The sequence below is a fragment of the Molossus molossus genome, unplaced genomic scaffold (assembly GCF_014108415.1).
Source record: "Molossus molossus isolate mMolMol1 unplaced genomic scaffold, mMolMol1.p scaffold_m16_p_3, whole genome shotgun sequence".
Taxonomy (NCBI): Eukaryota; Metazoa; Chordata; class Mammalia; order Chiroptera; family Molossidae; genus Molossus; species Molossus molossus.
The window spans coordinates 117,714,619-117,736,562 of record NW_023425366.1 but is presented as its reverse complement, the minus strand read 5'-3'; the positions used below and the strand labels follow the sequence as shown (position 1 = coordinate 117,736,562).

General features: G+C 45.9%; 1 protein-coding gene across 2 annotated transcripts in view; it reads right to left on the bottom strand.

Moving 5' to 3' along the window:
• Nucleotides 1-15,907: 15,907 nt before the first annotated feature.
• Nucleotides 15,908-21,944, bottom strand: part of SRL (sarcalumenin) — a 42,182-nt gene continuing 36,145 nt past the window's right edge. For both annotated transcript variants that reach the window (XM_036280646.1, XM_036280647.1), the window contains one exon: nt 15,908-18,981. In XM_036280646.1, coding sequence (XP_036136539.1) covers nt 18,170-18,981 — 812 coding nt within the window. In that variant the 3' untranslated portion in view covers nt 15,908-18,169. The remainder of the gene's footprint in view (nt 18,982-21,944) is intronic.

Below are 21,944 nucleotides of genomic sequence, written 5' to 3'. Positions count from 1 at the left end.
CCTGACCTAATCACAAGAGTCCCTTAAAAGCAGAGTTTTTCTCCAGCTGATAACAGAGGAGAAAGTCAGAGATTCAAAACACGAGAGGTGTTTGAGGCAGTTGCTGGATTGAAGATGGACAGGGTTACATGGAAAAGTGAGGGGGTGGCCTCTTGGAGCTGAGAGCAACCCCCAGCTGACAGCCAGCATGTCCTGCCTGGATATATGACCTACAGAACAGTGTAGGAAGTAATTAATTAATTAATTAATTAATGTTTTAAGGTGCTGAATTTTTGGTAATTTGTTAGGCAGCAATAGAAAATTAATACAATCTCTTAATTGGGGCCAGAAAAGGAAAGAAGTTATTTTGAAGATAGAGATACAGAGATGAGCCTCAAAGATTAACTTTGTCCTCCCACCGGTGTGGCTCAGTGGTTGAGCATCAACCCATGCACCAAGAAGTCTCCGGTTTGATTTCCAGCCAGGACACGTGCCCAGGTTGTGGGCCTGATCCCCAGTGGGGGTCATGCGGGAGGCAACCTATCGATGTTATCTCTCATCGATGCTTCTATCTCTCTCTCTCTTTCACTTCTTCTCTCTCTAAAATCAATAAAAGAAAAAAATAAATAAATAAAAAACAATTAACTTTGTCTTCACATATTTCCACCTCCTATAGAAAGCTGTATCCACTCTCTTGAGCTTCTGAGCATTCTCTGCCTCTGCCTTCCTATGCCAGTGTCTTCTCCTTTGGCCCTGCACACAGTGGGATCCTCTGCTCCTCCACAGTCAGCTTGTCTTCTCAACTCTGGTCTAAGTACTTCCAACACAGCATCACAATCTGGCCTTTGTCTTTCTTTTCGTTTTTTTATCCTCACCCAAGGATATTTTTCCATTTATCCTCAGAGTAGGAGGGAGGGAGAGAGAGAGACACACAGAGAAAGAGAGAGAAACATCGATGTGAGAGACTCATCAACTGGTTGCCTCCTGCGCGACTCCAACCAGGGCCGGGGACAAACTGTAACTGAGGTACATGCCCTAGGCTGGAATCGAACCCGGGTCTCATTGATCCGCGGGCCAATGCTCTAACCACTGAGCAAAATAGGCCAGGGCATGACCTTTTTCATATTCCCCCACAGCCAGGACAGGGCCAAGCACACAATTAATACTCATAAGTGTTTGTGGGTTAAGCCATTTCCTTTCAGCTCAGGGCCCTGCAGGGCCAATGAAGGGATCCAAAATCCATCTGGCCACAGGCACACAGAGAGCCTTTCCCATTTGACTGGCTTCACGGCCTCCTGGCATTTATAAAGCACCCAGGTGGGGATACCCATTTCTGAAGCTTGACCTTTGAGTAACACTCGCTAGTCACGTTTTTAAGCATGAGTCGGGTTACCATTTCTCTGAATCATAGTCTGGTGTTTCTTTTTAATGTTTATCTACAACTGGAATTTGCAAACACAAAAGAAGTGAAAATAATGATGATGAGAGATCTCACAAAATGTACTACCTATGTTTTGTTCAACAACAAACTAATTCTGAATGCCTACCATGTCCAGGCTAAGAGACCCTGGAGTCAGAGAACTAACTAAGAGAGGTCCCGACCCTGAGCACAGAGGTCATGGCAGAGTCTTGGACAGTTTGAAAATGAGAAGATTGAATTTCTTCAGATCAGAAAAGTGAGTGACAACAGAATCAGGTCTCTACAAGCAGGCAGTGGGTGAGGTTCCTTCTAAATTCCACCTTGCCCCTGTGACTCGGGGCCTGTTGCCTCTGCCCTACCCTAGACTCCAATAACATGTACATGATGTCACTGTCTAGATATGCAACAGTCTTCGCAAATTCCTTCCATCCAGGGTCCTCAAACACAGATTAAAATCTAAATCCATAGCATTTGAATAGACTTTTACAGTTTACAAGGCACTGTCATCTTCATTGTCTCATTTGATCCTCCCAAGAGCCCCACAAGGTAGATTGGGTGAAGATTATTGTCTCCATTTTACAGATGGGAAAACTGAGGCTCTGAGAGTTGAAGTTATTTACCCAGAGTCACCTGGCTTGGAAACCCAAAAACCATATTCTTCCCTCTCTGCCACCTTGGATCTAGTCTTTGGGCTAAATGTGAACTTAAACCAAGACTGGCTAAGTTCTTCCAAGTTGGCCTTAGTGGCTGGTGATTTAAGAGTTTCTTCATAGAAAAAATAAAAAAGTAGAGATGCCTGGCCGGTGTGGCTCACTGGTTGAGCATTGACCCATGTACCAAGAGGTTGCCAGTTCAATTCCAGGTCAGGACACATGCAGAAGTTGTGGGCCTGATTTCCATTGGGGGGCATGCAGGACGTAGCCAATCGATGATCTCTCTCATTGATGTTTCTATCTCTCTCTCTCTTTCTCCCTTCCTCTCTCTCTAAAATCAATAAAGAAAGAAAAAATTATTTTTAAAAAGAAAGAAAAAGTAGACATTAGGAATAAGAAGAAAATGCAAGGATGCTTAATATCCTGGTCATGCTATATACTTTTCCAAGAACTCAATATTTCTTACCTCATTTGGTTCACAGAAGAATAAAGCTAATAAGGCAAGTAAGTATATTGTCACCAGAGACTGGATTAGAACTGATCCCCAATTCTTTTGATTCCAGGATTCTTTTCATAAGCTAGGGAAGAGCAACTTTGCCACTTGTGCTCTATGTTTTTACCTTTGATTTTCTTTTTTCTTTTCTTTTCTTTTTTTTTTTTTTTTTTTTTGTACGTGCCCCTAGTGGGAACCGAACCCGGGACTCTCTGGTCCGCAGGCCGACACTCCAACCACTGAGCCAAACTGGTCAGGGCTATGTTTTTACCTTTGATCCTGAAAGTCAAGACCAAGAGATGATTTGATCCCCTTGTCTTGTGTGTCCACACAAGTCTAGCATATAATGACCTTTCATCCAACCGTGGTTTCCCCTGCCAGATATTGGCCCCAGAAAACAGGCACCCCCCCTTCTGGTTTTTTTTTAATCCTCACCATAGGACATTTTTTCGTTTTTTTGTTCATATAGAGTGGGAGGGAGAGAGAGAGAAAAAAACACCGACGTGAAAGGGACACATCGAGTGGCTGCCACCCGCACAACCCAACCAGGGCCGGGGACAAACTGCAACCGAGGTACATGCCCTTTGCGGGACCCGAACCCGGGTCTCTCTGGACTGCAGGCCAACGCTCTAACTGCTGAGCAAAACCAGCCAGGGCTCCCCTTCTGTTTTAAGGTTATTTTTATAAAACTGGATTTATAGAACTGATATACCAGGGAGAACAGAACCTGTTAAACCATTTTTCACCCATTTAACAGGCATTTTCTGAGCAGGGTAGCACTCTAGGCTAGTCACTGGGAGTTAGAGAAATGAATCAGACATTCCCTGTTAACAAGAAGCTCACAATGTAGTGGAACTGATGGAAACACAAATACATAACAAGATCTATGTTATTCACAAATAGATAACAGGGTGGAATAAATGTTATAACAGAGTTATAAGCAAAGGGCTATAAAGGATCTGTGACATTTCTGACTGGTGGAAAGGAAGAGTCTTCGTCGGGGGGAGGGCATTTGGACTGGACATTGAAGAATGAATGGAGAATCTTGACAAATGGGGAGATGCAGACTGAGACGACAGCATGAGCATCTGGGAAATAGGGACACAGCCTAACATGAGGGCAACATGAGGGCTTTGCCCCCATTCTCATATTGAGGCTGAGTGGGATCCAGCTGGGACCTGCAGCTAGATCTAGGCCAACACAAGGGAGCTCAAGAGACCTAGACCTTTTTTCTCAGGTTCTATGGTACTTGCAGCATGACCCACACCAAATCTTAACAGCCCTCTTAGCTACTCATATTTTCTGTTCTCTAGTTGGTTCTCACAAGTGTTTTGCTTTCCCAACTAAACTACAATGCCAGCTCCTGATTCCTTGAGAACATAGCCAGGTGGTATCTATATTCTATTCCAGCCAGCATGAGGCTGGGCACACTTCAGGTACCAACAATCCACTTGTTGACTGGTTGCTAAAGTCTATAGGCCCAAGAATCATAAAATGACAGTGTTTTTTTTTCTTTATTGATTTGAGAGAGAGAGGAAGGGAGAGAGACAGAGAGAGATAGAAACATCGATGAGCGAAAACATTGATTGGCCACCTCCTGCATGCCCCCCACTGGGGATTTGTGCCCTGACCGGGATTCAAACCAAGCGACCTTTTGGTGCATGGGTAGAGCTCAACCACTGAGCCACACTGGCCGGGCATAAGATGACAGTTTTACAAACAAGTATAGCAAGAAGGGGCAGTGCCTGTAACTCTAATCTGGGATAACAGTGAAGGGATCAGCAAGAGACACATACTTCTGGTTTCAGGATTACATTTTATAGAACTTATCTAAATTTAAATCGAGGCTCAGACTTGCGTTCCTCTGTGGGACTGCCCTGTATTTCACCTTTGCCTCTCTTATACCAAGTTCCCTTTAATCCATTTTTCTAGTTCCTGCTTGTCAACATTTTCCAATAAACATAGTATCTTATCTTTTCTCTTGGAAAGAGTAACAAGAAGGATGGCATACTTGCCATTGCCAATTTGGAGACCCAAGTTCCAATGCCAGAGGAGAGAGCAAAGTCAGGGCCAGAGGGGAGAGTATAGCTTCCTACCAACTGGTCTCCAGGGAGCTGAGGTCTCATCTGAAGTACTGGGTGAACAGTACTGACAAACAGGGAAAATGGAGCATGAGCAAGCAATACAGGTAATAAACTAGGAGTAGAGTGGGAGGGGGCAGGTACAAAAAGAACCAAAGGCCCTGGTGGGTTCAGGGGCAGAGAACTTTAGTTTGAGGGATTATCTAGCCTAACCTTCTCTAACCCTATAGTTGAAGTCCTCAAACATCTTTGCCTGCTATAGTCTAACCCTCTACTACCCAGTGTCTCTTCATCTTTGACCCTTCCAGTTCATCCTCTATGTTGCTGCCAGAGTGATCTTTCTACAACAGAGGTTGGTTCAGTCTCCCCTATACCTTCAGGATAAGGTTCAAAGTTCAAATGACCTATGAAGGCCCCTCCTGCTAGAACCAGATTGACCTTCAAGTCTAATCCCCTTTCTTCACCCCTACTCTGTATTCCATTGACTTTATTCCACTGATAATACATGATATTCTCCAAAAATGCAATAGACTTACTCTCATTTGCCAGGAGAATTCCAATTTCAAGGTCTAGCACGTGTTAACTCTTCAGTTAAATTTCCTCTTGCTCATTCATTTTCCCCAGAAAGATGAGTTAGTTTCTCTTCCATACTTCAAAAACACCTCTGTATAGCATTTATTATCATGACTTGCATTGATTTACAGAGACTGAGACACTACCCGGGGTAGGAGTAGGTTTTGATTTCTCATAGCACTCCTTTATGTTAGTTAGCATAGTAGGAGTCAGTTTACTTAAAGAATGAACTCCTTACCATTATAGACACACAAGGAGCTCCTGGTAGAGCCCAATTAAAGTCTAATTTTCTGATGCCCATATCAGGGCATTTCTTTCTGGGTGGCTTCTTCTACCTGTTTTCCATGACCATGCAGTTGGATGGCTGCTCACTGACCTAGACTTTGAAATATTGGAACAGAGACAGACTCTTGCAGAAGCAGGAACCTAAGTTGCTATTTGTAAGGACAGCCTTCTGTGCCTCTCCTAGGGAACTGTTTTGATTCCAAAGGGCTTTGAAGCAAGCTGTAGGCTGCAACAGAGCAGGTGAGTCATCATCCCAGCCCACACCCGTTCTCTGCCGAAGGGCCCCAGCATCTGTCTGTCTTGAGTGATATAGGAAATGTGCTCTGAGCTGACTGAGGTCCCAGGGAGGGAGGGCTGCCATTGTGGCCAAAGTCTCCCCTACCACCAGTGGTGAAAGCAGGAGTGATGGTCTTTGTCTATCGGAGCAAACATAAAGGGACTCAGGAAGCACAGGAGATGGCCTCAACAAAGCTGCAGCCCATGATAAAGGTCAAGGGACACAGCCCACCACTCTTTGGGCCCCATATGGACAGACAGATGTGTAGGGCCTTCCACCTAAGCAACCTGTTCTCCACTGCCTGCCCTCATTGGTGTCTCTTCATTTCCCCAAATTTAAAGCACCTCAAGAAAACCACAAAATGCCCTCCACCACCCATCCCCCAGACTTAACCAGGACATTTATCTCACAGCTGAGTCTTGTTTTAAGCAAAGTCAACATGTGAAGTTTCTCAACTCCTCACTTTACAAACTCTTTTCACCATAAAGAACTCCCCTGATGCATTCATTCACGGGTGGCTTACAGTGTGTAAGGTCCTCTGTTAGGGTTGAAGAGATACAAACACTATTACAGTATAATCCCTGCCTCAACAAAGAAAATAAGTTGCATTTCTAAATTACTGTAAATACAGGAAATAATGTAATAAATCCTTTAGGGGAGGCCCACAAAGGTGAGTCTGAGAATCTGGAGGTAGACGAGTTGAGAGCGACATCATGGGGGAGGTGGAATGTGAGCTGGGCTTTAGAGAATGGGTTGGATGTGGCCATTCAGAAACAGACAAATGGCCTTCCCAATGGAGGAGACATCAGCAGCAAAGGACTGAAGGAGGATACACAGACTATGGATAGAATCAAATGTTAGGCAGATCCACAAGGGTGGGCTGAAACAATCATATTTGACATGCCCAAACTCCAGGGACATAGGCAATTGCACCAGGAAAAGGCTCTGAATAGCAAAAGGACAAGAAGAATGCAAAGACTAAAACAGCAGGGCTTATTCTAGGTGAGAAGTGTGCCAGGATGGGTGTTGGAGGTAGATCAGAGTTCAAATAGCAGCTCTCACCTTAATAATGCAATGTGTAATAGTGAACAAGTTACCTAACCAGAAGTCTTGGTTTTTTCATCTGCAGGGTCCCTACCTAGTAGATCACTATGAAATGAAATAACAGATATGAAGCATCTAGCACAGTGTTGGGACCGTAGCATGTGATCATTAGGTTCCCTTTCCATGCTTGAGGGTCTTGAGCAATAAACAACAAATGAAAGATTTTGTGGGACCTTCTAGGAAGGAAGAGGCCAATAAAAGGGGATTCTGAAGAGGAGAAGGTGAAGAAAGAAGAAGCATGGAGAAAAGAGCCCAGTGCCTTTAAATTGAGGCTTCTGCTGCACAGAAGGCCATTTAAGGAGAACTGGTAAAACTCTCCACCACACCAGTCATTGGTTCAGCCCTGAAGAACAGTGTGTTCCAGGAGCCGCACCAGTGATGCAATTAGCAGAACTGAGCTTGTGGGTGGAGCAGTGAGGAGTTGAGCAGGGAAGAGAGGCAGCACTCCGGGCCCCTACCCAGATTGCGGGGGCATCAGAAATCAGGGGGTGGCTTCAGAGAGAAAATTTTTTAATTCTAAAAGATACCCTTCACTAGGAAAACCAAGAAGTCCAAGGTTTTTTAAAAATCACATCTATAGCCCTGGCCGGTTTGGCTCAGCGGTTAGAGCATCAACCTGCGGTCCAGAGAGACCTGGGTCTGGCTCCCACTAAGGGCACATACCTCGGTTGCAGTTTGTCCCCAGCCCTGGTTGGGTCGTGCAGGTGGCAACCACTCGATGTGTCCCTTTCATATCGATGTTTCTCTCTCTCTCTCTCTCTCCCACTCTATCTGAACAAAATATGTAAAAATGTCCTTGGGTAAGGATTAAAATAAAATCACATCTATATAACTGCTCTTTTAACTTGAATAACTTGGCTTATTACAGATGAGCAGGAGAGATACCAAAAAGCATGGGACTCACCTCTGCAGAGAGTCTCCAGACTCTACAGCTGAACCTCTCAGCTAAGGATTTTCAGGTAGATTTAACATCGAATTCTATTTGTTTGTTCCTCATCCATTCATTTATTCATTCCACAAACATCCACAAAGGAACAACTATACCCAAAATAAGATCCCAGAGAGGTAGGTAGCAGCTTAATTGTTCACACCTCCATTCTCAAGTGGTTTGACTAGACCATTTCTTTATCTGTTAAATGGAGAAAACCCATTTATGGGAAGATGCATTGAGATAATGGACATACCTGACACATATTAACTACTCAAGAAATGTAAACCCTGCCTGGCTTGCGTGGCTCAGTGGTTGAGCATCGACCCATGCACCAAGAGGTCGCCAGTTCAATTCCCAGTCAGGGCACATGCCCAGGTTGTGGGCCCGATCCCCAGTGGGGGACACGCAGGAGGTGGCTAATCAATGTTCTCTCTCATGGATGTTTCTATCTCTCTCTCCCCTTCCCTTCTTCTCTAAAATCAATAAAGAAAAAAATTTTTTTTAAAAAAAGAAAGAGGTGTAAACTGTTATTATACTAGATTACATGTTATGCTGGCTATCTTTCATTTGCTCCCCCCCACCAAGTACATTCTTCCTTTTCTACCCTGTGCCATGCTCTAGAATTGACCTATGTGGACTAATCAAGACTCTCTTGCCTTCTGACTTCCCATTGGGTTTGGTCCCTGGGAGCCTTGACAGATCAGAAGGGAGAAAGTGAAGAGGTTTTTAGACCCTCAACTGCATTCCTAAGCCCTTTGACCCAAAGTTCCAGCCCTAGGAAGATGGCCTTCCACATAGTCTCTGCCTCCAGGCACAGAGATGGTAAGATCCCACTGTTACTGGTGCCAGAATATTTCACTATCCATATTGCTTCCCTACACCCTGCCTCAAATTACCCAGCTGAAATGTGCCATCTGTTTTTTGCTGGCCCCTAATATACATGGTGTAGGAGAAAAACAACAAGCCTGGGAATCAGAAGACCTGAGTTCAAGTCCCATCTCTGCCACTAGCTGGCTCTGTGACCCGGAGCTAATCTCTTTCCTTTTCTAAGCCTCGGCTTCCTCTTGTGTAAGAAGGAATGAGTTGAACCACATGGCTCTTTTGTGCTACAATTCCCTTGCCGTTATTGGACATGCTTGTGAAGTGAAACCCAGGAAAGGGGTGCTTATAATAAGGAAATAAAGCTTACTAGTGCAGAGAGCAGGTTAGCCAGCTAAGCAGCTTTTCCCAAGCCCTACATCAGCTTATTCTTTCCCAGGAATCACCTAACTCCTTTCCAAGGACTTGCCTTTTCCTGGGGCCACCAGGGTACCAAATGCCCAAATGAACTCTACTCCAATGCAACAGGCAAGAAAACCCAGGAGAATAAAAGTAAATTCCTAGTTACTTTCAGTAACCAATTGGTCAACCCAACCCTGGTTTAGCCAGAAGCCCCTTCCTGGGTTCTGGGGTGGGGGGTTGGGGGGAACAAGCAGGGAAACAGATACAAAAGTACTTGATGCCAGTGCTTCCTCCACAGGGCTGCAAAGGGAAATGATGCCATCTCACAGGTGGTCAGGAGGGCAAACGGAGCCACTGAAACTAGCATCCAGTCAGAAGACACCAAACCCCTGGACTGTCACTGGATATGTTTCAAATGGAGACTAGGAACCACTTGATATTACAGAATCTCTGAAGTTCATTTTAGCTCCTGAAATTAGTGACTCACGGAACTCCAGGAGCCACAGGGAAGACATTCTAATGAGACTATCACCTTTCCTGTCCACTTCATCTTAGGGCAGTTTCAGCTGCCCTACGTGCTTTCCCACCTACTGGCACCCAGAAGTGGGGGAAGAGGGCAAGGTAGGGCTGGGTTTCTGTCCTGAAGAGCAGGAGAGAAGGGCAGTTTGGATTCCAGCTTTGAGTTTCTGAAGGGTTAAGGGAGATGATGGGGTAACCTTTTAAAATTCTCGGTTCCTGTTTTACCTGACGGCTGGTGGCAGGAGAAAACCACAACATAATAACCGCCAACCCCTATTTATCTTTGGCATTCTTCACGTTCCTCAAATGCCTCCGGAAACCTGTGACCTCACACCACAACAGCAGTGAACAAGTTCAAGGCGTCGCCCTGTCCCAAATCAGAACCTCCGACACCCTCGGGCGGCCAGTAGCGAACAGCGCACCGAGCGGGGCCGGAGCGGCGAGTCCACAGCGCAGCCGGCCTGGGCCCCCGGGGCCGGGTGCAGGCCGAGGGGACGGAGCGCGCGGCCCCGGAGGGGATGGCCCGGCCGGGCCAGCGGCAGCCGGCGGAGGCGCATGCGCGCAGTGGGATCCCGCGGGCCAGACGCCGCGGGGATTCTGCGCTGCTGCCACCGCTTGATGGATCTGCGGGTCGCGCTGATGAGCCCCTCTCAGAACAAGCCATTTGTGCTTGAGGAGGCGGAGCCGAGAGACGAGTCTAAATTCGGCCAGGCTCCCGATTCTGCCACCCTCACGACTCTGGCAGAGAGCTGCCCTGCACAGAGCCTCAGTTTCCCCTCGAGGGCGTGAGGGTTCGTGGGGAAGGCTGAGGACGCAGTGAGGACGCGAGCCGGGAGGACCTGTCCAGTGCAGGGTGCCGCCCCGGCCCGCGCCGGGAGCCCGCGCCCACCGGACTTTTACAGACCCGGGGCCCTGAGCACAAAGGCCTGCGGGTCTTCGTGTCCGTTGTCCCTGGTCATCTGGGGTGGAGTGACCAAAACGTCACAGGAGTCCATAGAAGAGTCACAGATTTGGGTCTGCCCAGGGCTGGTGTCCAGGGCCCAACAGTAGGGCCTGACTAATAGGGTGGGCTTCTACCTGCCGCCTCCTTACGGAGCTCCAGCAGTTAGTTTCCAGCTTCTAGGGGTGGGCAGGACAGAAACCCAGTGCCTCCCTGCCCAGAAGACCTGGATCATGGATCTGAGGGGCACCGCCCAAGAGACACTATCAACGTTGCCAAAATAGTCTCTTTGGTGTCAAGCCCTCACCTCTCCAGTCGGACCCAGGACTGCCTGATCTTTCCTGCTTCTTCATGGCACCCTCCTTTCAGGAATTCACAGTGGCCTGGATACCAGACTTCTTGGGCTCCCATTTAAAGGCTGGTTTCCTCCAACTTAGCTCATCTCACCTTGATAACTCAACCGCCATACACAGATGTCTTCCTTTCTCTGAGTCTGGACCCTTGATCTTCCCCCAGGATCCATCCCCCTGGTCCCTGACCTTCCAAACCTGCCCATCCTTCAAAGTGTAACTAGAATTCCACTCTTCCCAAGCTTGGTACCCACACCCCCACCCCCCGTGTCTCAGTATTCTCCGGAGAGTCCTGATATTATGTAAGTGGATTCTCTTTGACAAAGAGAATCTATTACATGTTTTAAAAGATTTAATAGCCCATATGCATTGGTCATACTTTTCAGATAATTACATTTGCAAATGAGAAAGAAATTCCCCTGCCAGATCATGTATCCTGATTTATGATTTGGAAAATGTGGTCACTTTATCCCTGAGGACTTCCCTGATCACTACTGTTCCATGCCTTGTATCCCTAACTTGATGGTTAGCTCCCTTAGGGTAGAGAATATGCCTGAATAAATATGTAAAAATTCCAAATCTTTTTAAGTTGTAGTGGGAGAAAATCTAGAAGTTTGGAGAAAATGGAAGTATATACAAAATATATTTTTGCACTTTTCACAAATACGAAAATCACTCTTTTTAGTGTGTCAGAAAAATGTACTGGTCCAGGCCCCAGATGAACATAAATCAATGCAATTGAATATAGCAGAAATAGTAAGATGGGTGGAAAATTGGCCTTTTAGTTTGATTTGTCATGTACCAGCTGAATGAACTTGAACAATTTTTCTGGAGATCTACTTGCCTCCTGTTCGATATGGATTTTTGGATTTTGGAATAATATATATACCTATCTATTTTATAAGATGATTGTGGTGAAAAATCAAATGTGAAATGGAGTTAAGTGGGGTTTTTTTTAAGTTTTTTGTTGTTGTTGTTTAGGAAAGAACCCTCAACATTTCTAAAGAAAATTACTTCTAAATAGTTTAAATTTTGTTACTAACAAGATTCAAGGTGCTGAGTGACTATTTAAAAAGTCAAGACAGTTCTGAATTTTTGCCAATTTGTGAAGAGGAAGGAAAGACTTTGGGATCAGGAAGAACAGTGTCATCTACTGTGACCCTAGGTGAATAACCTAGCATGACCTATAGGGTGAGTCAGGTAGCAGCTAGAATTTTGACCCTCCCACTTAACACATATCATCTCAACCACTCTGACCATCTGTCTCCTCATCAGTAAAATATGAATAATAGTAATAACATTTACTGAATGCTTTCTGTGGGCTGTGTACTATTTCAAGCATATTGCATATATTAAGTCATTTAATCCTGACAACAACCCCATGAGAGGACTATTAATATCTCCATTTTATGGATGAGGAAACTGAAGCACAGAGAAATTAAGCCTTTTGTCTAAGGCTGCCCAGCTAGTAAGTGGTGGAGCCCAGGATGAATCCCAAGCAGTGTGACTTCAGGTCTGCTCTTGTCAGTGCTAGACTGGACAGATCCCTCCCTTTAGGGTTCTTGGGAGGATTAAATGAAATAATGCACATAAAGAACTCAGCTTGTGGTCTGAGGCACAGCTATTAAAATTATCCCATTATCTTAAGGTATAAGTGTGGTAATGGCTACAGGTCTACAGCCCAGTTCCTGGCATAAAGGAGTACTCTAGAAGCTGGTTCCCTTTCTCACTGACATTATGCAAAAGCAGAGAACATATTCTACAGTGTAAGCAGACATTAAAAAAATGCTCATTTATGCATGTTATTTTATCCTTCAGATTGAGAGGTGAATACAGAGAAATCCTCAGAATCTTTGAATACAACTTTGCTACAGGAAACTTGTGTCTCTACTCTCATTTACTTTTTTCTTTATACTTCTTTTTTTATTGCCTCTATGTTCTTCTAAAGAAAAATTAAGATTTCCCTGGATTGGGAAAAGCCTCAGACTAATGTCACAGAAAGTGGAATTGGCATGAAATGTTGCCAGAACTTGTGAGCTTCTGAAGGCTCTTTCACCTCAGTTACTGGGGTAGGATCCAACTCCTGCAAAGCCCAGGGTCTGGACGTATGTCCTCCTATGGCTGAAATCTTCCTGGGTCTCCACACTGGCTGGGGCTTCGGGTTCACTCCACTCATGCATCTGCCTACACACATGCTCCCCTAATCTGTTCCCACGTCATTCGTACAATTGCTTCTTCACAGCTATGCCTACCCACCCACCCCAGACATACCTGTTCCTCTGGACCCCCTCCACACAACATACAATGCACAGACCACATCTTTAGTTCCCCAAACCTACTTACTCTTTCTTTCATTCTGTTTCCACATAGGTGATGAGTCTTACATGCCAGGCACTGTGCTAGGTACCTGGGCATCATTTGGCCACAAAAACTCACATATGCATGTTTCCCCATGCACAGATGTTACATGAAGGTGTCTGCACACCCTTTATACATATAACCACATGTAACCCCCATATATCCAGAGAGTACATACACATACCCACAGAGACACTCTCCATTCAGCCCCACATGCCATCGCCTATGTTTAGAATGGTCTTCGACTTTTCTTCCTTCATTTTGTGTTTCTGTTTCCCTATCGCCATAATGGCAGATTTAACCTAGAGGTGGTAGGGTATGAGGCTTGTGAAATAGCCCAATTTTGATCACTCCAATCTGTTCTGGCATGTTATATTTATCTTCAAAACAGATCTCACCTACCATCCCTTTTTCAGGGAAAAGCTCCATATTTCTCCCAGTCGTGGGAAAATACTGACAGCAGTCATGGGGGGGAGAGGTGACGTGGGGCAGGGGTGAGTGGGCAGAAGTGGTCTTAGGCCAGCTTGCTTGGTTGCTCAGATGGTGGGCCGTGGACCACTAATCAAGAGGGGAGAGAAGGGAGAGGGAGGAAAGGAACTGCATTGCCCTACTCATCAGGCCCTAAGATCAGCCCCTTCAGACAGGAAAACCCAGAGCTCGTGGCCCTGCCGCTGAATCTGGCACCTTCTCCGGCATGGTGGTCCAACCTCCCACCAGCTCGCAGGGCCCAGTTCCTTTGCTTTTCAGAAACGTGCTCTCACGTGTGTGGGGGAAGGGAGGATCTCTGCTCTGAAAGGCACAGGTTTGGGAAAATAAGGACAGGTTCAGGTTTCTTTAAAGACAAGACAGGCAGGAGGCCCTGTAGAAGCCAAGGGGAGGCACCATCCTTACCTTCAGGGCAGACCTTTGGGCTCCCTCCACCACAGCCTTCAGGTACCAAGTGGGCAGCTGTGTGACTGAGGGCATGGACCAAATGTTGTGACAGCCTGAGCTGCCTCTGTGAGAAATTTGGGATAGATTTCAATAACTCCTATTATTGAGCTACTGCCACAGAGGCCAGGGAGAATGACAATTTAAGGAGAGTGTTTCTTCAAGTTCACTGCCATACAATAGCAGGACTTAGTTTCCTAGCCAACTGAAGGAACCAGTCATCTTTGACACTGGGAGGCTAGAAGGAGGAAGCTTGAAAAGAAGGCAGGGAGGGGGATGGGGAGGCAATTATAAATTTTCAATCTACCCCCAAGAAACTTGAAAATTACTGTATGGGCCCTGGTCAGTTTGGCTCAGCAGTTGGAGCGTTGGCCTGCGGACCAGAGAGTCCCAGATTCGGTTCCCGCTAGGGGCACGTACCACACAAAAAAAAATTAGTATATGGAGGTGAGAGCAGCCAAGAGGAATGAATAAGTGGAGTACAATGGATTTTCAGGACAGCGAAGCTATTCTGTATGACACTGTAATGGTGGATACATGTCATTATACATTTGTCCAAACCCATAGAATATATAGCACCAAGAGTGAACCCTGATGTAAACTATGGCCTTTGAGTGACTATGACAGGTCAAGGCAGATTCATCAGTTGTAACAAATGTACTACTCTGTGGGGGTGTTGATACTGGGGGAGGGGTATACAGAAAATCTCTGCCTTCCTCTCAGTTTTGCTGTGATCCTAAAACTCCTCTAAAAAAGTCTTAATAAAAATCAGTATACTCGCCCTGGCCGGTTTGGCTCAGCAGTTAGAGCGTCGGCCTGCGGTCTGGAGAGACCCAGGTTCGGTTCCCGCTAAGGGCATGTACTTCGGTTGCAGTTTGTCCCCAGCCCTGGTAGGTCGTGCGGGTGGCAGCCACTCGATGTGTCCCTTTCACATCGATGTTTCTCTCTCTCTCTCTCTTCCTCTCTCTCCCTCCCACTCTATCTGTACAAAAAAATGGAAAAATATCCTTGGGTGAGGATTAAAAAAAAAAAAAAAAATCAGTATACTCTACACCCTGGCTGGTTTGGCTCAGTGGCTGGAGCTTTGGCCCATGGACCAAAGAGTCCCAGGTTCAGTTCTGGCTAGGGGCACATACCTCAGTTTTGGTTTGGCCCCCGCCCAGTTGGGGTCATGTGGGAGGCAACCAATCGATGTGTCTCTCTCACATCGATGTCTCTCTCTCTCTCTCTCTCCCCTACCATCTCTTCTTCCTGCTCTATCTGAAGATAAATGGAAAAATATCCTCAGGTGAGGATTTAAAAAAAATCAGTATACTCTACTAGATATAAAGGAAGATAACTCAGCCGGTGTGGCTCAGTGGACTGAGCACTGTCCCATGGACTGAGGGGTCCTGGTTCCATTCCTGGTCAGGGCACATGCCTGGGTTGTAGGCTGGATCCCCAGTGGGGGACATGCAGGAGGCAGCTGATAGATGTATCTCTCTCACCTCAAAGTTTCTCTCTCCCTCTCTTTTTCTCTCTCAATCAATAAAAACATTTTTTTTTTTTTAAAAAAGGGAAGATAAAGACATTGAACTGATTGGATACAATCAAAGTACAAGGTGTTAAAGAGAGATTGGAACTTTATTGAGACTTTCTACCTGATGAACTCAGAATGGAAAGAACACTGGAAAGGTTCCACTTTGGGAGAAACAGCAACTGTTCAGGCACAAATACTTATAGATACTCCTCTTGAGGGATCTCTGGAGCCTAAATTTCCCCCAACTCTCATCCCACCCACCCACCCACCCCCAAAAAAAGTCAGAATTCTGTTTAAAATCCACCTCCACAGAATGGGGCACAAAACAGCTCTTCAAGTCCAAGCTCTCTGACAGGCAAGCCTGGGGACAGTTAGAGAAAAGGTAAATCAAGGAGTGAGCCCAGGATCAGGAGTAAGAAAAGGGAAATGGATGGAGAAAAGAAAAGGGGGGGAAATCACACCGACAATGTCACCCCCCTGAAAACATAAATATATGAATGTATTAGCTTCATTTCACCTTCTTCCCCCAAAGCAACGGTGACAGCAGCTATGACAATGCCCATACAGTTCTGCACATTTTATTTCCCCTACTGCACTGAGAAACACGGATATGCCGAGAGGAGCTCAAGTGCATTGAGGGGCATTAAGGAGCAAGGTGGGAGAGCAGACTCTTGAGAGGGCAAATAACAGAGAGGGTTGGTTCTTGGCGAGAAGAAAAGTAGCTCCTCGGGCCCTGTCACCAGGTTCCTTGGACACCCCTAGCAGACCCTTTTTCTTCTCTGTTGGTTCTGTACTTAGAAACAATGTCCTGGAGGCTGAGGAGCCTCTGGCTTTCTCGTGGGAGGTTCCGGGTCCTCCACAAAGCCAAAAGCAGCAGCCCCTGTTGCAGCTGTACCAGAGTGCTACTAATTCTGAGAAACAGGAATTCCGAAGTTGCAGTTCTCTGCATGGACCTAATCTGATCGCCAGTTTACTTCCACTGCCTAATCCTCAGTGCCTCTCCCTCTGGCTCCATCGTCACTTTCCTTCTGCACCAGGATGACCTCCTGGTGCTGGCAGGTCCTGACCCATGCCTCCTGGTAAAACTCCCAAGAAAGGCTGGCTCACTAGGCAGGAGCCCCTCGGGGCAGCCCTGGGCCAGGTCTCCAGGATTTGCACAGACTCTTCACTCACCCACTTTTTGTCAAATGGCCTCTTCCTTCCAGGGTCCTTCCCCCATACTCTGTCCCTCGCTGCCCTCCTGGGTGGCACACCTGCTAGGCAGGACTCTCACAACAAGTTCTTTTGCCTGCTGGCACCTGTTACCTCCCTAATCTCTCTTGGACAACATAATGCACAAATATCCACACTTATCGGTATTTGAAGGCCCAGGCTTTCCTGCAGCGTGTCCAGTGGGTATCAGCATCAAGTTCAAGTGGGAAACTGAAGGTTAAGCCTTAGTTGTCACTGACACTGAGTGGCTGGTGCTGGTTCTGACTCCTGTGAGTTTTGAGTGTTGGCACATCAGGGAATGGAGAAGAAGGGAAAGAGAAAGCCATGGTGATGAAAACCAGGAAGGAACAACTCTTCTGCTGAGTGTCTCCACAGAGAAGTTGTGGACACAGCCTCCTCTTAAATTTGGAAAAGGTGGGCTGCCCAGAGAAGTCCCCAACGAAAAGGAGCAAGGTCTCCATTGTCCCCTCTGAAACCCAATGACTTTGGGGTCCAGGTTTTCCAAGACATGCAATAAACAAAGACACACTGCAAACCAATTAACCCTCTGAGCCCTTCCAGTACTTTCACTGAAGTGACTTCCAGTGAACTACCTGAATACACAGAACACGGACCCTCCTCTTGGGGCCAATAAAGGGACTCAGCTTCCCAGCGGCTTAGAACACCACATCAGAGAAATGGCATGGGGGAGGCATATCCTTCTCTTGGCCTGGGAACTCTCATTCTCTCTTTGTGTTTGGGTATCCAAAACCATCCCTCCCACCCCTTGAGAAAACAGGGAAGAGAGACTGGGGGTAGGCTTGAAACCAAAGTTGATTCAGGCCCTAGAGATTGTCCTCCGTTGACGTCACCCCAAGTGTAGGAGATAGCTCAGGGCTGGGGACAAACAGAAGACTGTGTGGAAGGCAGCCACAATGGACCTGGGCAGCCCTACAGACTCAAGTCTTCTCTTTTCCTAGCTTATGGGGGAAAGGGGACTTCAGCTGCTTTTAGCTTATTTAATGCTCATTAATTCAGTACACACTAGAATTTAGCTGCTCTCTGTCCCTTCAAGATAGGACCCAGGAAAAGCAGGTGTGGCCTGACTTGCCTCAATCAGGCCTCCTAATTGAAGCAATGAGACAAGCACACTATAATTCACAGTTTCCACTCTCCTCCCTCGACCCACACCTTCCCCCACCACTGGCCTCAATTAACTCCCAAATCTCCAATGTGTAATGGTTCTTGCCAGCGTGGCTCAAAGGGCTAATAAACCAGGACTTCTCAGACAGTTAGGACACAAGCTCATTCACCAACAGGAACCCGAGAATGGCCACACAACAACCTAGTGTTTCTTATAGCGATTCTTTGGGGTTTCACCACACCCTGTTTTGTCACAGTTGAGAGCACCTGGATTCTTCCCCAGCCCCAGGCTTCCCAGGAGGCCAGGGAGCTCATGGGTGATGGCCCGCTCAATCTTCTCCAGAAAGCAGCCCCCCATGTAGGAGCACTGCTGGGACAGGAGCTTAAAACTGGAAATGGGGTTGATCCCAAAGAAGTCCTTGTAAGCCTCGCGGTTGGGAAGGTCAAATTTGCTGACATTGGTCTTTGCCAGGATGGTCTTGAAGATATAGAATTTATCAGGATCTTCCACAATGTCCTTAAAGACCAGCTCTCCGTCACTGAAGAAGGTCATTTTGTCCTTGTACGTCTGCAGATAGCGGTCGACCAAGAGGGCATGGATGCGAACCCGGATGGCATGCTGTCGGATGAAGGCAATCTTGTTCTCCAACCTGTTCTCGATCACCTGGTTCAGGTCTTCCAGGAGAGAGATCTCTTCCTTGAGAAACAGGTCCCGATGAGTATCGGGTTTGTAGTCTTGTGGCCAGAAGGAGCTAACATAGACCCTTGGGGGCTCAGTGACATTGATGAGCGGGGCCAAGCTCCAGAAGAGAGCCCCATAGACCCGCATAAGCATCTGTGTGGCCAGGTTGTCAGCCTTGTTCAGGATGATCCTTATCTGGGATTCACGCCCCTTCAGCTGGCGGAACAGCATCTCCAGCTCCAGACCCACGTCCAGCTTGGTTGGATCAAAGACGACAAAGATGAGGTCAGCTCTGTCAATGAACCACTGGCACACATCGTTGAAGGGGTAGCCTTTGGAAGAGGGAGTGAGAAGTCAGGCTGAGCAAGCATTAGCATAAGCCCCTCGCACCTCTCGCCAGAACGAACCATTCCACAATGGAACCTCGGTTCTCGAACTTAATTCGTTCCAGAAGGCTGCTCAAGAAGTGATTTGTTCAAAAACTAAATCACTTTTTCCCATTAGAAATAATATGGCCCGGCCAATGTGGCTCAGTGGTTGAGCACTGACCCATGCACCAAGAGGTCACTGGTTCGATTCCCAGTCAGGGCACATGCCCAGGTTGCGGGCTTGATCCCCAGTAGGTTCTCTCTCACATTGATGTTTCTATCTCTTTCTCCTTCTCCCTTCCTCTCTCTCTAAAAATCAATACAAATATATATTTATTTTAAATAATAATGTAAATTGAATTCATTTGTTTCAGACCCCGAAATGATTCCATTTTAACCTTTCTTATATACAGTACATGTCTAATGTACTGTTTAATCTATAAACAAACACTTATTTTCTTTTTTTATCCTCACCCGAGGACATTTTTCCATTTTTTGTTCAGATAGAGTGAGAGGGAGAGAGAAGAAGAGAGAGAGAAACATCAATGTGAAAGGGACACATCGAGTGTCTGCCACCCGCACGACCAACCAGGGCCGGGGACAAACTGCAACTGAGGTACGTGCCCTTAGCAGGAACCGAACCCGGGTCTCTCTGGACCGTAGGCTGACGCTCTAACCGCTAAACAAAACTGGCCAGGGCAACACTTATTTTCTTAAATTTATCAAACTACCCCTTACTGGCCTTAAACAAATCACTTTCAGCTCTCTTTCCAGGGGTGTCTTTCAGGAGGTCGGTCTGTAGTAGCTTCACTTTTTCTCATACCATTGCCTCCAAAATGCCGTCACTGGCTAACTGCTCTTCATTTATCGAAATCAACAAGTTTTTTTACCTCTTTAATTGCCTGTGATCATTGTTTCTTTCACATCTTTGGCAACATTAACACTCTTGATGGCCTCTTTATGTTTTAAAATTGTGCTAATTGTCCATTTCTCCAGCAACAAAAGCAATATATAGATTTCCTGAGATGTTAACAAGATGAGGTGTAGCTGTAAACTGACTCATACTGGGGCATTCTCTCCTTAGTTTGACCTGAGAGATGCTTTTTGTCTGCTCACGTATCAGCATGAAAGGGTTGTCAGGTTGACAAGCGAAGTTTTGTTCCACAATCGAGACATTTTTCCGTGAACAACTTGGTCGAGAACCAAATTGTTTTAGATGGGAAACGTTCACGAACCGAAGTTTGAGTGTAACGAACAGTGTTAAGGATTTTCTGACCTTCTGAAGACTTAAAGAATTAGTTGCATATCTCCTGCCTGTTGTCAACCTTCAACCAAAAAGACCCTGATCCTTGCTTTAATCTAAGTGGAATCCAAGGCTCCAGGGAAGCAAAATGCTTTTTGTGAGGTGGAGATTTTCCTACTGTCTAAAAAGATCTGGGGCACATGGAGGGACCTGGAAAGTACTATCCTAAGTGAAACAAGCCAAGCAGAAAAAGACAAATACCACATGATCTCACTTATTTGTGAAATATAATGAACATAACAGTCTAAGGAATAGGGTAGACCCAGAGACATAGAAGTAGGGTACAGACTGACAACCCTCAGAAGAGGGGGTGTGGGGGAGGGAAAAGAAAAACCATAGAACTTATACGCATGTACGCATAACCGATGGACATGGACAACAAAACCCGGACGGGAGGGGGGTCTCAATGGGGTAAAAAAGGAGAAACATCTGTAACAAAAATAAAATAAAATAAAATAAAAAGATCTGGGGCAGTGGCGAAGGAAAGAAGTCAGGGAATTAGAAAGATGTGAAAGAGCCCTGGCTGGTTTGGCTTAGTGGTTAAAGCATTGGCCCGCAGACTAGAGAGTCCTGAGTTCCGTTCCTGCTAAGGGCACATACCTCACTTGCAGTTTGTCCCCGGCCCCGGTTGGGGTCATGTGGGTGGCAATCACATCAATGTTTCTCTCTCTCCCCCCCCCCCCACTCTATCTGAAGATAAATGAAAAAAAAAAAAAATGTCCTAGGGTGGGGATAAAAAAAAAAGAAAGATGTGAAAGAGAGGATCCATTAGTACTAGACTTATTGGGGTGATCATTTTGTAAGCTTTATGAGTGTCTAATCACTATGTTGTATACCTGAAACTAGTATAATATTGTGTATCAACTGTCATTGAAATGAGAAGATCCATCATTTAGGGGAAAGAAATGCAAATGTAGCATACGACCTGGGCTAGAATCAGAGTTTTGTCACTGGCCAGCTGAATATTAAATGATTCTAAGTTTTAGCATTTTGGCTACAAAATGACAAGAACTATGAAACCTAAGTTGATATAAAGAGTACTGTGTTGCTACAAATATAGGAAAGCACCTAACTAAAACTGCCAGTCACATGGCAGGTGCTCAATATATTTTTATTCCTTCAATTTCTTATTTTCAAAATGAGGAGACTAGCCCTAGCCGGTTTGGCTCAGCGGTTGGAGCATCGGCCTGCGGACCAGAAAGTCCCGGGTTCGGTTCCAGCTAGGGGCATATACCAAAAAAAAAAAAAAAAATGAGGAGACTAGAAATACCCGTCTTGGGAATTTTTTCAACGATCAACCAAGAATGCATAAAATTATCTGATATATACAAGGACTATAATAAAGGTCAATTTACTATTATAATGATTAGTGATAATATTATTACTAATTATGAAACAGGGTCTGATTATAACTAAAATGGGAGTGATAGCCATAAACTGAGGTCTATTATCTGGTCATATACCCTACAAATGCCCTGTAATGACTCATCTCTGCAGATAACCCTGAGTCATGGCGATACTCAGCGGCCTATGTACAGACCAGTGTCTGCCGGGCCCAAAGTGGCTCTCCTCTGTCACCTAAGGCAAGCAGGGCTTTTGATACAGGCTTATGGTGAAGTAGGCC